At 43.8% G+C, this 13,421-nt stretch overlaps 1 protein-coding gene across 4 annotated transcripts in view; it reads right to left on the reverse strand.

Annotated features, from left to right (window-relative positions):
- Positions 1–11,124, reverse strand: part of Ascc2 (activating signal cointegrator 1 complex subunit 2) — a 43,575-nt gene extending 32,451 nt beyond the window's left edge. For 3 of the 4 annotated variants that reach the window (XM_076837484.2, XM_076837465.2, XM_076837475.2), the window contains exons 1-2: positions 11,035–11,124; positions 5,538–5,635 (exon numbers count right to left, since the gene is read on the reverse strand). In XM_076837484.2, coding sequence (XP_076693599.2) covers positions 5,538–5,618 — 81 coding nt within the window. In that variant the 5' untranslated portion in view covers positions 5,619–5,635; positions 11,035–11,124. The remainder of the gene's footprint in view (positions 1–5,537; positions 5,636–11,034) is intronic. The other variant, XM_076837500.2, reaches the window with a different exon arrangement.
- Positions 11,125–13,421: the final 2,297 nt, after the last annotated feature.

Below are 13,421 nucleotides of genomic sequence, written 5' to 3' on the forward strand. Positions count from 1 at the left end.
ACCAGAAAAAACAAATCTCACTAATTTTTTTTTGAAGAAAAGATTCTAATCAAGTAGCTGCAGGTCTCAGCTTAGAGTCACAAGTTCTCTCCTTCAGGCCTTACCATGCCATGAACAAACCCCACTTTGTCCATCATAAAGAAAAGAAGATAGGCTCAGTTTTCACCCCATCTACATAAGGGTGACTTTCTCCAGGGGAAATGTAATAGAAGGAAGGCCAGGCAACACCTCAGCTGTTATCAATAACAGTCCCCCCACTCTGCGGCTGTTGGTCCAGAGGGTATGGAACAATTGAGACTAATGGATCAGACTCCTCAAGTACCACCCAGGTCTTTCTCCTGCCCAAAGCAAATGCTCAAACTGTGAAATCTTTGGGAAAGTCTTTGGGGTCCCAACTACAAATCTGTTGAAAAGGGAAGTCTATTGATGGTAACACATTGAAAACAACTATCTGGAGCCTAAATTTGTTTCCTTGGCTTCCAAGCTTCCCTCCTCCTACATTCATTGACACTTTGCCTCTCAGGCCAGGCTACTCATTTCCCCAACACACACACACACACACACACACACACACACACACACACACCCTTGCGATTCTACCTTCCCTGCAATCCTATTAACATTTACTGGGCTCCCACTGGACCAGGTGAGGGCGCATGTGAATAAAAGAATCCAGGTGCTCATAGGGCCCACACTGGGAAAGAAGCACATCTAAGCTACCAAGGGAGCACTGAACAGAGGAAGCAACTGCTCAAACCTGACAGAGAACACCAGGAACACAGAAGGGAATTACTGGTGCCTAGAGGACAAGGGATGGCTTCCTAGGCAGGTAACATCTGAGCTGAGCCTTAGATGAGAGGAGGTAAAGGACTTTTAGGTGGAAGAAATTACATTTTTTTTTATGGAGGCATAAAATTGGGACATAAGGGCTGGGGTTGTAGCTCAGTGGTAGAGCGCTTATCTTGTATGCGTGAGGTGCTGGATTCAATCCTCAGCACAACATAAAAACAAATTAAAAAAAAATAAAAAAGTACTGTGTCAGGCTGGAGCTGTGGCTTGGCAGTAGTGCACTTGCCTTGCATATGTGAGGCACTGGGTTCGACTCCCAGCACAGTATATAAACAAATAAAATAAAGGTCTATCAACAACTAAAAAAAAATTCTTAAAAAAAAGGTATGGTGTCCAACTACAACTAAAAAAAAATTTGGAAAAATGGGCCATAAAAAGTGCAGAGATTGGGGGGCTGGGGATGTGGCTCAAGCAGTAGCGCGCTCAGCTGGCATGTACAGGTCGCTGGGTTCGATCCTCAGTACCATATAAAAATAAAATAAAGATGTTGTGTCCACCGAAAACTAAAAAAATAAATATTAAAAAATTCTCTCTCTCTTAAAAAAAAAAAAGTGCAGAGATTGGGCTAGGGTTGTGGCTCAGCGGAAGAGTGCTTGCCTGGCACATGCGAGGCTGTGGGTTCAATCCTCAGCACCACATAAAAATAAATAAAATATTTTTTTTAAAGTGCAGAGATTGCACTGGGTGTTGGGATATGAATTTGGAGAATGCTGGAACCATAATAATGAAAGCCACCATACTGAGGACCTATCCTGTGCTGGTTGCTGAGTAGGCATGTCCCATAGCCCACTTCTTTTTTTTTTTTTTAATCTACAACCAGTCAAAGGGAGATGGTATTTACCCCATTTTACAGAGATGGAAACAAAGACCTAGTAAGGTTCAGGAACTTTCCCAAGGTTATTGGATTAAGGAGGCAATTGAGGCAGAATTTGAAACAAAGCTTATGCTATAGATGTACTAAACAATCTATGGAACCCATGTGATACCCAAGTTTAACTGCTTGTCCTTCTGACCCCAGTTCACCTTTTCCAGGAAGCCTCTCTGACACACACCCTGGTTGGAACAGTTTACCTTAGCTCCCTACAACTCCCTGCACCTGCACTCTGTGCTCACCTGTGACACTTGTTGAACAGCATCAAGAGTGCTTTCAGATCAGCACTTGTTGGGGACAAGGAGAGAAGAAGACACAGACTAGAGAAGGGCACAAGGAGACTTTTGTTTTTAGTTGTTAGTGAACCTTTATTTTATTTTTCAAATATTTTAATTGTAGTTGGACACAATAACTTTATTTACTTTTATGTGGTGCTGAGGATGGAACCCAGGGACCCACACGTGTGAAGTGAGTGCTCTACCGCTGAGCCACAACCCCAGCCCCAGGACCTTTATTTTATTTATGTATGTATATGCGGTGCTGAGGATTGAAACCAGTGCTTCATCCATGTGAGGCAAGCACTCTACCACTGAGCCACAACCCCAGCCCAAAAGGAGACTTTTGGGGAAGGTAGAAATGTTCATTGCCTTGATTGTGGTGATGGTTTTGTGGGTATATACCAAGTCAAATTCAATCAAGTAGTATATTTAAATATGTAAAGTTTACTGTCCTTCAATGATACGTCAATAAAATTACATAAAAAGGAGTGCCTAACTTCTCAACTGTGACCCCCACTAGCTATAGGTCTTGGGAGCAGTCAAGAGCTTTTCCCACCTTAGCATCCCCAGTTCCTAGAACAGTGTCTGGTAATGAGTGGACTTTCTACATACATTTTCTTGCTGGGCAAAGGAATAAATGGAGGTTACAAATGACCAGATCTTGCCAAAGTCTTTGAAGGTCCTTGAATACCAAGCTCAAGAGCAGGGATTTCTTTTTTTTCCTTGTAGGTAATGAAGGAAGATTTCAGAGAGGGGAGCAGCAGTTGCGCCCTCTCTCCTACCCAAGTCCATCCCACCTTTCAGTGAGCTTGGCTTAGGTCCTATCTGCTCTGTGAAGCTATCAGAAAATCTGCTGCCCATCAGACTTTCATGTAACTTGTAAGGAACTCTTTTGCACTGTTTTCCAAATGTTCTTATTGTATGAGACTTGTCTTTAGGAGCCCAATCACCCATTCTGGCCCCAGACTATGTCTTGTGGGTCTTCAAGTATTTGCTATTCAAATAGTAGCTACTCAATAAATGCTAGTTCTACCTACCATCCTGCTGGGGGTCTTCTATTCCCAACTTGAGACTTAAGAGACAAAATAGGGCAGGAACATATTTCAAGACAATTCTTTAGGATTGTGCCTGTAGAATAACATTCTTCAGTATGACCAACGAGATCCTTCCTCAACCAGGTAGCTGTCCTTCTCTATTCATCCCTCTTCTCCCCATTCAATGTTGCTATTGTCATCACCACCATAACTGCAATTTATTGTGTGTGCCAGGTTCCATGTACAGTGCTAATTCACAGATGCTTCAATTAGTCCTCATAGCCACCCCACAAAGTTTGGCCTATTATTACTCTTTTTGGATCCTGGCTTAGAGAGGTTAAGTAATATACCAAATATGTGTGAGATTAATGCAAAGCCTGTGCTCATTCGCTCTGCTGTACTGCTGCCACTTACAGTGACTAGTGGTTGGTGTAAGAGTCAGGGTTTCTCAACACTCTGGCATTGCAGACTTGAGTCCTCCAGCCAGGTCCTCCCTTCTGCCACTGCTCTGCCCAGCTAGTGCTTATTTGTCCTTCAATGACCAGTGCTAAATTCCTTCCTCCAGGAAGTCTTCCCTGGCTGCATGTGCCCTCCTGTTACCCTAAGACCTTCTGTCACCACCACCACCCCCACTGATCTAGAGAAACAGCCATAGGTTTTGACTCATGTCACAGCCTGGCCTTCCTTCTATCACAACCCTGATCACACTGTCAAAAAGCTACTGGTCTGTTTCTCTCCTAGGCCATACACCCCACAAGGGCAGGGACTATATCCTTTCTCTTTGTAGCTCCAGCACCTGGCATTAGGTCTGGCTTTCATTTACTGATTGTTTTCTAACAGCCTAATATGCACCTAGCACTGAGAAGCCAAGAGTAGAGCAAAGGGAACAGGCCCCTGCTCTCTGGATCCCTCAGCTAACAGCCTAAGTATTCATTAAGTACATAGTAAGAATGGAGGTAGTAAATCAGACCCAACCACCCAAGGAGCCAGTCTCCACCAACACAGTCCAACAGAACTTTCTGTGACATCAGAACTGCATATCTCATAACTGGCTGGCCTATGCAGTAGGCCACTTAAATTTATTAAATTAATTTAATTTAATAAATATCCATTTAAACTTATTAATTAAAAATCCAGTTCTTGCCGGGTGCAATGGTGCACTCCTGTAATCCCAGCAGCTTGGAGGCTGAGACAAGAGGATCACGAGTTCAAAGCCAATTCAAAGCAAAAATTGAATAGCTAAGCAACTCAGTGACACTGTCTCTAAATAAAATACAAAACAGGGTTGGGGATGTGGCTCAGTGGTTGAGTGCTCCTGAGTTTAATCCCTGGTATCCACTCACACACCCCACCAAAAATTCCAGTTCTTCAGTCCACATTTGTAGCAATAGCAACATTACAAGTGTTCAATAACTACAGGTGGTGATGACTTCCTCTTGAGTGGCTACCATACTAACAGCACAGCTCTACATTTTCTGATAAATATACTCCCTATATAACAAGGTCATGGAAAAGAAACAAGAGACCATATAACAGAAAGATTAAGGGCATGGGGTTCTGGGACCAGCCAAGCTGGGTTCCCATCCTGGTTCTTCTAATTTTCTAGTTTTGTGATCCTGAACTCTCAATTTCCTCATCTGTAAATGGGGACAATCAAAATATCCATTCACAGGGCTGTGCTGTGGCTTAAATGAGATAATCCAGGTGAAGTGTTTGGATAGTTTTGGCCCAGAGCAGGTATGCAAATGAATGTTAACTACTACTATCAGTGACTGTTTAGGAAGTAATAAGAAGCTATCCAGACAGCAGGAAATAAAACACTTAAGTTGTGTTTCCCACGACTTTACTTTACGCAAGTCCCTGGAAAATACTTCCTCCCACCTTATTTAAGTAAGCTCATATGCTTGAGAAATCAACAAGTGAGTACAGGAACTCCAGTCCCTGTGACTCTCTCCTTCTTTAGTAGCCTGGCACCTCTCTGCAGTTTTAATCTCTCTCTGCAGCTGGGAATCAACAGGTTCACAGCCTCCTTAGTTTTCAGTCTCACAAGCTCTTCTGGAGTCTCTGTACGTGGTGCTTCTTATCCCAGGTAAGATAAAAGACGGCCCAACCGCTGAAATCAGCATTCCCACCAAAATGTGGCCAGCCTGACATCCAACCACTCCCACAGGATCAATTCCCCAAACCTGGCTTGGAGCCAGATCCATTTCTAGCCCAGCTTGGGCTGAGTCAGAATTGCCATTGGACTGATTGGAAATTAAATGCTTTGGGTGGGAAGGAGGAATTGGGGGTGATGACATGGAAACTACTGCTCAAATTCAGGCTGCTGCTCGGAAGGAAACTTCTACACTGGGCCTGAAAGGGCCTAGTAGTGTCTTAGCTACTGAATTACTGACCATGGCCCTCGGGTCATTCTCGAAACAGATAAGAAAGGAATTTACTTTTTGCTTCTGAAATTGCAAGATTGATAGTATCAGGCTGAATGGCCTCAAGGCACCCGCTCACCAGTGCTGGTGAAGTCCTTGGTTTTCCTGTCTTCGGGTCCTTGTGAGTGATCTGGAGTTGGTCCAGGGGCAAAGCTGGCATTGTGCTGCGTGACCCTCCTGAAAGGAATATGGATGGGAAGAAGAGAGCAGACACACAAACTCTGGGAACAAGGCCTGTTCCAGTGCTGATCCCACAGCCAGTCAAAAAGCATCCACCCCTGGCCTTCTATGTTGCTCCTATGAGGGCCTCCTGATCCAGACAAAGTGACCTTTTCCCTGCTTAAAGCAGTAGTTCCCAACTGTGAAGGAAAATACTTCCCAGGTGACTCCTGCCCCCTTTGAGAAGTACTGGCTAAAAATACCTAGATTACCATCCTTCCTTCTTTCTGGGGACTGAACTCAGGACCTTGTGCATGCTAGGCAAGCACTACTACCACTCACCTACCACCAGTCCCCTATATTATCTGTATTAATAGCTCCAGCTCTGCTCAGTAGCCTATGACCTCTGTGAAGACACTGCCTGGAGCTCTTCTCTTGCTACCTTTCCTGTGGCCAGAACAGGCCTGGAACAGATGTAACCTCATCAAATGTTTGATGAATGATTAACTATGAGGACACTCTTCTTATAACTCTCACTGGATCATAAGTTTTTTAAGAGTTAAGATCTTAGTTCTTTTAAGAGCCATGAGCCTTTTCTTGCTTGTACAGGGTGTTAAGATTTTACCTCTCTAGGCTTCAGGGAAAGTCTTGATGAACAGAAGGATAAAGGAGGGAGAAAAAATTCAGAGAAACCTGTCATCACAAGTTTCTCTTAACAGAGGCCTAAAGGGGCCTCAAATCCAGGGACCTGGAGCTGAGAGTGTAGCTCAGTGGTAGGACATGTGCTTAGCATATATAAGGCCCTGGGTGCAACCCTCAGCACCAAACAAAACAAGAATCCATGGAGTGTCAGATCCCAGGACTCTTGTCTTCCCATCCAATGTTCTTTTTACTATAAGCTTAGCCTGACCCATAAGAGGGGCACACTTGCTGGCTAAATCATGGAACAGCAGTGACTAAGGTCCCTCAAAAGACGTGTATTAAAAGGCCAGCCTGGGGCCTCAAGTGACACAAAGAGCCTGGCATGGTGGTGCACACCTATAATCCCAGCAGCTCAGAAGGCTGAGTCAGGAGGCTCACCAGTTTAAGGCCAGCCTCAGCAATTTAGCGAGACTGTAAGTAATTAAGTGAGACCCAGTCACAAAATAAAAAAAGTTGAGGATGTAGCTGAATCCCCAGTACCAAAAAAAAAAAAAAAAAAAAAAGACACAAAGACAGATCAATCAAGGTTGAGAGGAGGAAATCATCACTGCTTGAGTCCTCAGACAAACTGAGGGGTGTGATCTGCCATATTTTACCAGATGTTCTATATCTCAGATGTTAGGCCGTGCCCTGGTAATAACAAAGACTAATAAGAATAGCAATATGGGGGCTGGGGTTGTGGCTCAGAGGTAGAGCGCTTGCCTCATACATGCGAGGCCCGGGTTCAATTCTTAGCACCACATATAAAAAAGCAAAAAATAAAGGTATTGGGTCCAACTACAACTAAAAAATAAAACATTTAAAAAAAAAGAATAACAATATGTTTTTTTTTTTAAGAAAGAGAGAATTTATTTATTTATTTTTTTAGTTTTCGGCAGATACAACATCTTTGTATGTGGTGCTGAGGACCAAACCCGGGCCGTATGCATGCCAGGCGGCATGCTACCGCTTGAGCCACATCCCCAGCCCACACAATATGTTTTTTAGATAATGAGTGCTCTTCTAAGGGCTTTTCTTTACTCATGTTACCTTGCTTTACATATATTAATGTTTGCTACTCCAAGGATAATTCTATTTTATGTGTATGAATATAAACACGTATGTATCTTTATATATATAAATGTGTGTATGTATATGTGTGTGTGTGTGTGTGTGTGTGTGTGTGTGTGTAGTGTGTGGTGTGTGTGTGTGTGTATAAACTTTGGTTTGGTACTAGGGATTGAACCCGGGTATATTTTACAACTGAGATACATACCCCGTCCTTTTTATTTTTAATTTTTAAACAGGTCTCACTAAGTTGCTGAGGCTGGCTTGTGATCCTCCTCCTCAGCCTTCCAAGTCACTGGGATTGCTAGGATTATAGGTAAGTGCCACCATGCCTGGTAGCCACTCTGACCTTCAAAGACTTTATGAACTGTATGGCCTCTATTATTATCCTCCTTTTATCAGTGACGAAATAGAGGCTCAGAGAAGATAAGAAACCTACTCATAGTCTCACAGTGAGCAGGTGGTGAGGCAGGGTAGCTCTTAACCATTTGGTATACTATGCTGTATACACTATGCTGTGTAGTGTCTAGTGGAACTTAGGGATAGGGTGGGGGACAGGAAAGCATTTCCAGAGGAAAGGCTAAAGAATCAGGAGAGGGAATATAGGTGTCGCTCAGTGGTAAAGCACTTGCCTAACATGAGTAAGGCTCTGGGTTTGACCCCTATCCCCATCACTGCAAAAAAAAAAAAAAAAAAAAAAAAAAAATCAGGAGAACCTCAGTAGTGTCAGCAATGGAGACTAGCCAGGGAAGAAGCATGCAGAGAAAACAGCATAACAGAGGGAAGGAGATGTAAGCAGGTAGGTACACAGGAACCTTAGGTTCTGGTCTGGTTTTTTGTTTATTTGTTTTAAGAGACAAGGTCTTACTGTATTTCCCAGGCTGGCCCCAAACTCCTAGGCTCCAGTGATCTTCCTGCCTTAGCCTACTGAGTAGCTGGGACTACCAGGACATGCCACTGTATCTAGCTATGTATGTTACTTCTAATCAAGTTACTAACTTACTAGCCTCTCATAACAACCCAAATAAGGATCAAAAGAATTACTATGCTCAGATGTCCAAAGAGCATCCTGATTTACACAAGGCAAATATATAAGTGGCCAAGTTGAATCTGATGCCAGTTCTTTTGCCTTGGCATTTAGGGTTCTTGTGCCCAGCATGCCAAAATATATCCTTTTTTCCTAACCTCTAGTGATGCTGAGAGGGCAGTTAGAAAAACTAGTGGGATCCAGATGCAGTGGTACGCACCTATGATTCCTGCCACCCAGGAGGCTGAGCAGGAGGGTAGGAAGTTCAAGACCTGCTTGGGAAACTCAGCAATACCCTGCTTAAAAAAAAAGGGGGTGGGGTGGGGATGTAGCTCAATAGTAGAACACTTGCCTAGCATGTGTGAACCTTTCGGTTCAATTCTCAATACTGCAAAAACAAAAAAAGAAAGAAAAAAGAGGAAACTCTAATGGTTTCAAACCAGTGCAAAAGTCTAAATGATTCACAAGTCTAGTTATTTCCAGGATCACTTACCAGAGAGGGTAGTGGGAGTGTTAGGGGTAGAGGCTGAAGGTAGGGAAAGAGTCATAACAGGAGGCAGCTCTCCACCATTTAAATTCTAGGACCCAGTGTCCAGGCCTAGACAGGTAGAGACAGCGCCTGCTTTCAAAAGACATTCACTCCTACAAACCAGTATCTGCCAAGAGCAATTTAGGGTAAGGCTGGGGTGGTAATTGAAAACAGCTCTATATTCCTAGAACCTGGGTCCAAGCCTGGCTCCATGTGTTCTCACATATGTTGTAACTTCAAGACAGTTCTTTAATTTCTCTAACCCTTGATTTCCTAATTATAATATTGGAATAGTAACAGGAGCTGATCTTTTAGGGTTGCTGTGAGAAATGATTAATGCCAAGTGTTAAATACAATCCCTGGTACATAATAAGCACCCCATCAAGTTTAGTTGTTGTTATCATTCAAGTCCCAACCACAGTCAGAGCACTTTGTGGGCTTCTTCATTTATTTAGCAAACACTGACTGAAGGCATCCTGTATTCTGGGCTTATAAATGACTATCATTCAATGATGGAGCTATAACAGGAAATCACCAAAACTGGAGTTCAAAAGAAAAAGAAAGTCCCAGAGAAAGTAATCTATAACCTGGATGTTGAAGGTCAGGAAGAAAAGTTGGGCATTCCAAACAGAGAATAAAAATGAACAAAAACTCTGAGCCATAAAAAGTATGACTTTGAAGAAAGAGGGAGGCATCTGGTGTTGCTGAAAATGCAAGGTCAAGGAGAAGATGACAGAAGTGAGGAGAGAACAGTCAGATAGGGAATACAGAGTCAGTTTAAAAAGAGTCTCGAATGTCATGCTAAAAATTTGCCTTTTATCTGAAGCAGTGAGAAGTCACTTAAGTAGGGAAGAGACATAATCAAAAGAGATGATGATAACCTGCTGGCAGGAAAGACCTATGAACTACCTGAGAACAAATACTAATGTATTATTCATCTTACCCATTCAGAGACTTTTCAGTATCTACGATGAAGTAGGCACCAATACCCAGAGAATACTAAGGTACACAAACAACAGCCCTGATTCTGCCCTTCAGAGAGCTTTAGTCTTTAAGGGAATGATGGATACAAATCCAAGAGCCATACAAATAAAAACCAATAGCATACTGTATAAAGAAGACTCAAAAAGCATTTAATATGGAGAAATGGACTTGAGGGAAGGAGGATGTCAAGAAGTATTTAAATTTTCATCTAAAGTATGGGTATAAATTAACTAAGCAAAGATTAAACTTACTTCCAAAAGGACAAGAGACAATGATAATGACTGTGTCTGTGCCCATCACTGTATCCTTTTTTTTTTTTTTTAAGTCTTCATTTATTTAAATATTTATTTTTTAGTTTTCGGCGGACACAACATCTTTGTATGTGGTGCTGAGGATTGAACCCGGGCCGCACGCATGCCAGGCGAGCACGCTACCGCTTGAGCCACATCCCCAGCCCTGAGCCACATCCCCAGCCCCACTGTATCCTTTATGTAGGCAGGGCAACAGAAGCCAAAAAAGTTAGGAAAGGGCTTTCTTTAGGAAGGGAGCTGAGAATTCCAATATGGAATTTAAGCATCCCCAGAGATATTGTTGCCTCAATTTCTCTCACTGCCATCACTTTTCTAGTCTCAATTTAACATTACTCTTCTCAGAAACCTTCTTAGATCGCTCATCTAAAGTAGTCAGTCTCCCAGTTACTGTTATATCTTTGATTATATTGTGTACTTACTTGTCATTGGCTGTCTCTACTTACTAGACTGCAAGCTCCATTGAGGGCAGAAGTCCTGTTTGCCTACTCTTTGCCTGGCACTTAGGAGGCGCTCAACAAGTATTTACTGTACGAATGAATGAACTCCAAAGAAACTAAAGCCCCGAACGCGGGGCGTGGGGACTACGGCTCCAAGGTCATTCTGGAGCCAAGTCTCAAACCCGGGGCTCCTGTCTCTAGCTGACTAGCCTCAGGGGGCGGCTCACGGTCCCATTTGGGGCTCTCGTTCCCTGGGGCTACTGAAGCCTCGGCCCCGCGGTGGAGGCCAAAGACAGGGGATGCCAAAGCCGCCAAAGTGCGGCTGCAGTTCCTCCCGAGCCCCAGGCCCCGCATCCGGCAGGGCACAGCCAGGAACTCACCTCGCCGGCTCCACTACCGGCGTTGTGCCGCCGCCGCCGCGGATCACAGTGACAGCTCTCGGAGCTCCCGCACTTCCGGGGTCAAACGGCTATTCCGCAGGCGCAAACAGGAAGCCCTGGCCTGGCCCCGCCCCCGGCGCTAACTGCCGCGGGGAGACCAAGCCCGGGGCCTCGCCCTCGTACTTGAAACGCCGCCTCTTCAAGGAACCGGGCCTAGCGGAAGCCACGCCCCCTGCCCCCTCCTGGTCAGCCGATGCCGGCTTACGTGAGTTCATCTCTTGGAAAATCCAAGTATGGTATCCCTAACGGCTTCTCAAAACCCCGGGCTTTCCAGCTCCTCCATCACCGTTTTACAAACTTAATGCAGAAGAGAAGTTAAAACAAGTCAAAAGCATAAACATGATGTTCAGCGAAAAATGGCATGCCCTAAGTACAGACTGCGCTTTCATTTATAGGAAGTTCTAGAACAGGTACAGGTGGGGATGGGGTTATGGTTGTCCCCTCAGGCTGGTGAACTCAGCCCACAAGCAAGGCGGGGATGTTCCCTATCTTCATCTTGGTGTTGGTTGCATAGACGGGTTAGAAAATTCATCAAATTGTACACTAAGATTTGTGCACCTTTCAGTATGTATGCAATACAAAATAGTTTGTTTGGCTTGGTTTTAAATCAGAACGGCATCTTAAGAGCCGAATGCAATTTTTCCATAGAATATCTGAGGCATATGTAGGGTTAATGGTGCCCAAGCCTAGATATTGATCAGAATTATCACGAAAAGCTAGTTTTATCACGAAAAGCTGGCTTTATTTCAGTGCCTTGCACACAGTAGTGGTTCAAAAATAATCATCTCCATTATCATTAGGATGTTATGGAAGCCCCTAATGGAGCACAAAACCCAGTGTTAGGGAGTGTGAAATATTACCCAATACTCTCCTAGTGCCAGCCCCCACTGTCTCTCCTAGGACTCCAAGAAATGCTCAGTCCAGTGCCTATACTCAAGGAGCTTACAATGCAAGAAAACCAACAGCTTTGAGACAATGTGATAAATGAAGATCACTAAGGAAGTAGGGGATATCGGCTATAAAAGGGGGGGTTGATGATTATATATTGCTTCACAACAAAGTCCATAACCTTTGCAGCTTAGAACAACACATACTTAGAAGACCCAGATTTTCTGTGGGTCAGGAATCTGAATATGGCTTAACTAGTTCCTCTGCATCCAGGTCTCCAATAAAGCTGCAACCAGGGTGTAAGCCAGAACTGTAACTTTATCTGGAGACTCAATTAAATATGGATCTGAGCCAGATGTGATGGTGCATGGCTGTAATCCCAGTGACTCAGGAGGCCAAGACAGGAGCATAGCAAGTTTGAGGCCAGCCTCAGCAACTTAGTGAGGCCCTGTCTTAAAATGAAAAAATAAAAAGTGCTTAGGATTTGGCTCAGTGACTAAGTGCCTCTGGGTTCAATACCTAGTACCAAAAATAAAAAAGGATCAGCAGAATACACATGCATGTAATCCCAGTGCCACCAGAGGTGGAGGCAGGAGGATCACAAGTTCAAAGCCAGCCTGGACAACTTAACGAGACTCAGTGTCAAAGTATCAAAATAAGAAAAGTTCAAGGTGTTGCTTAGTAGTAAAGCATCCTGAAGTTCAATCCCCAGTAACACACACACACACACACAGACTCTGCCTCTGAGTTAACATGGTCGGGTTGGGGATATAGTTCCCAGTGGCCGAGTACCTGCTTAGCATATGTGAGGCCCTAGGTTTGATCTCCAGCATCACATACATACACAAAGACAGGCCATGTTCACATGGCCATAGGCCAAATTCAGTTCCTTGAGGGTTTTTGAACTGAGGGTCTGAAGTCCGGTTTAGATTTTGGTTAAAGACTATTCTTAGTTTCTGATCACATGGCCTTCTCCAGTATAGTAAATTGCTTGTTAAACTCTCAATCTGAGAGAACAGTCGGAAGCATCTGCTAGCAAGACAGAAGTTGTATGCTTACCTAATTATGAAAGTAGTGTCACCTTTGCCATGTTGTATTAGTTAGAAGCAAGTCACAGGCCTTGCCCACAGGCGATTATACAAGGGCATAAATACTAGGAGATGGGGATCAGTAAGGGCCATCTTAGAGTCTTCCGATGCTTCAAGGACACAGGACATTACATACCCAGGTCTGCAGCAGAGGAAGTAGGGGTGTAGGGAGGTAAAGTCAACTGTGATAGTAATGATCACATCCATCATACCTTACTTCATCCAAGGCAATGGACTGGGCATTACACATATGTTATTTCTTTGACTCTTTATAGGAATTATAAGAGGTAGAAACAGTTATCATCCCCATTCTGTAAAGAGGTTTAAAAACTAGAGTCACACAGCTACTAA

The sequence above is a fragment of the Callospermophilus lateralis genome, chromosome 1 (assembly GCF_048772815.1).
Source record: "Callospermophilus lateralis isolate mCalLat2 chromosome 1, mCalLat2.hap1, whole genome shotgun sequence".
Taxonomy (NCBI): Eukaryota; Metazoa; Chordata; class Mammalia; order Rodentia; family Sciuridae; genus Callospermophilus; species Callospermophilus lateralis.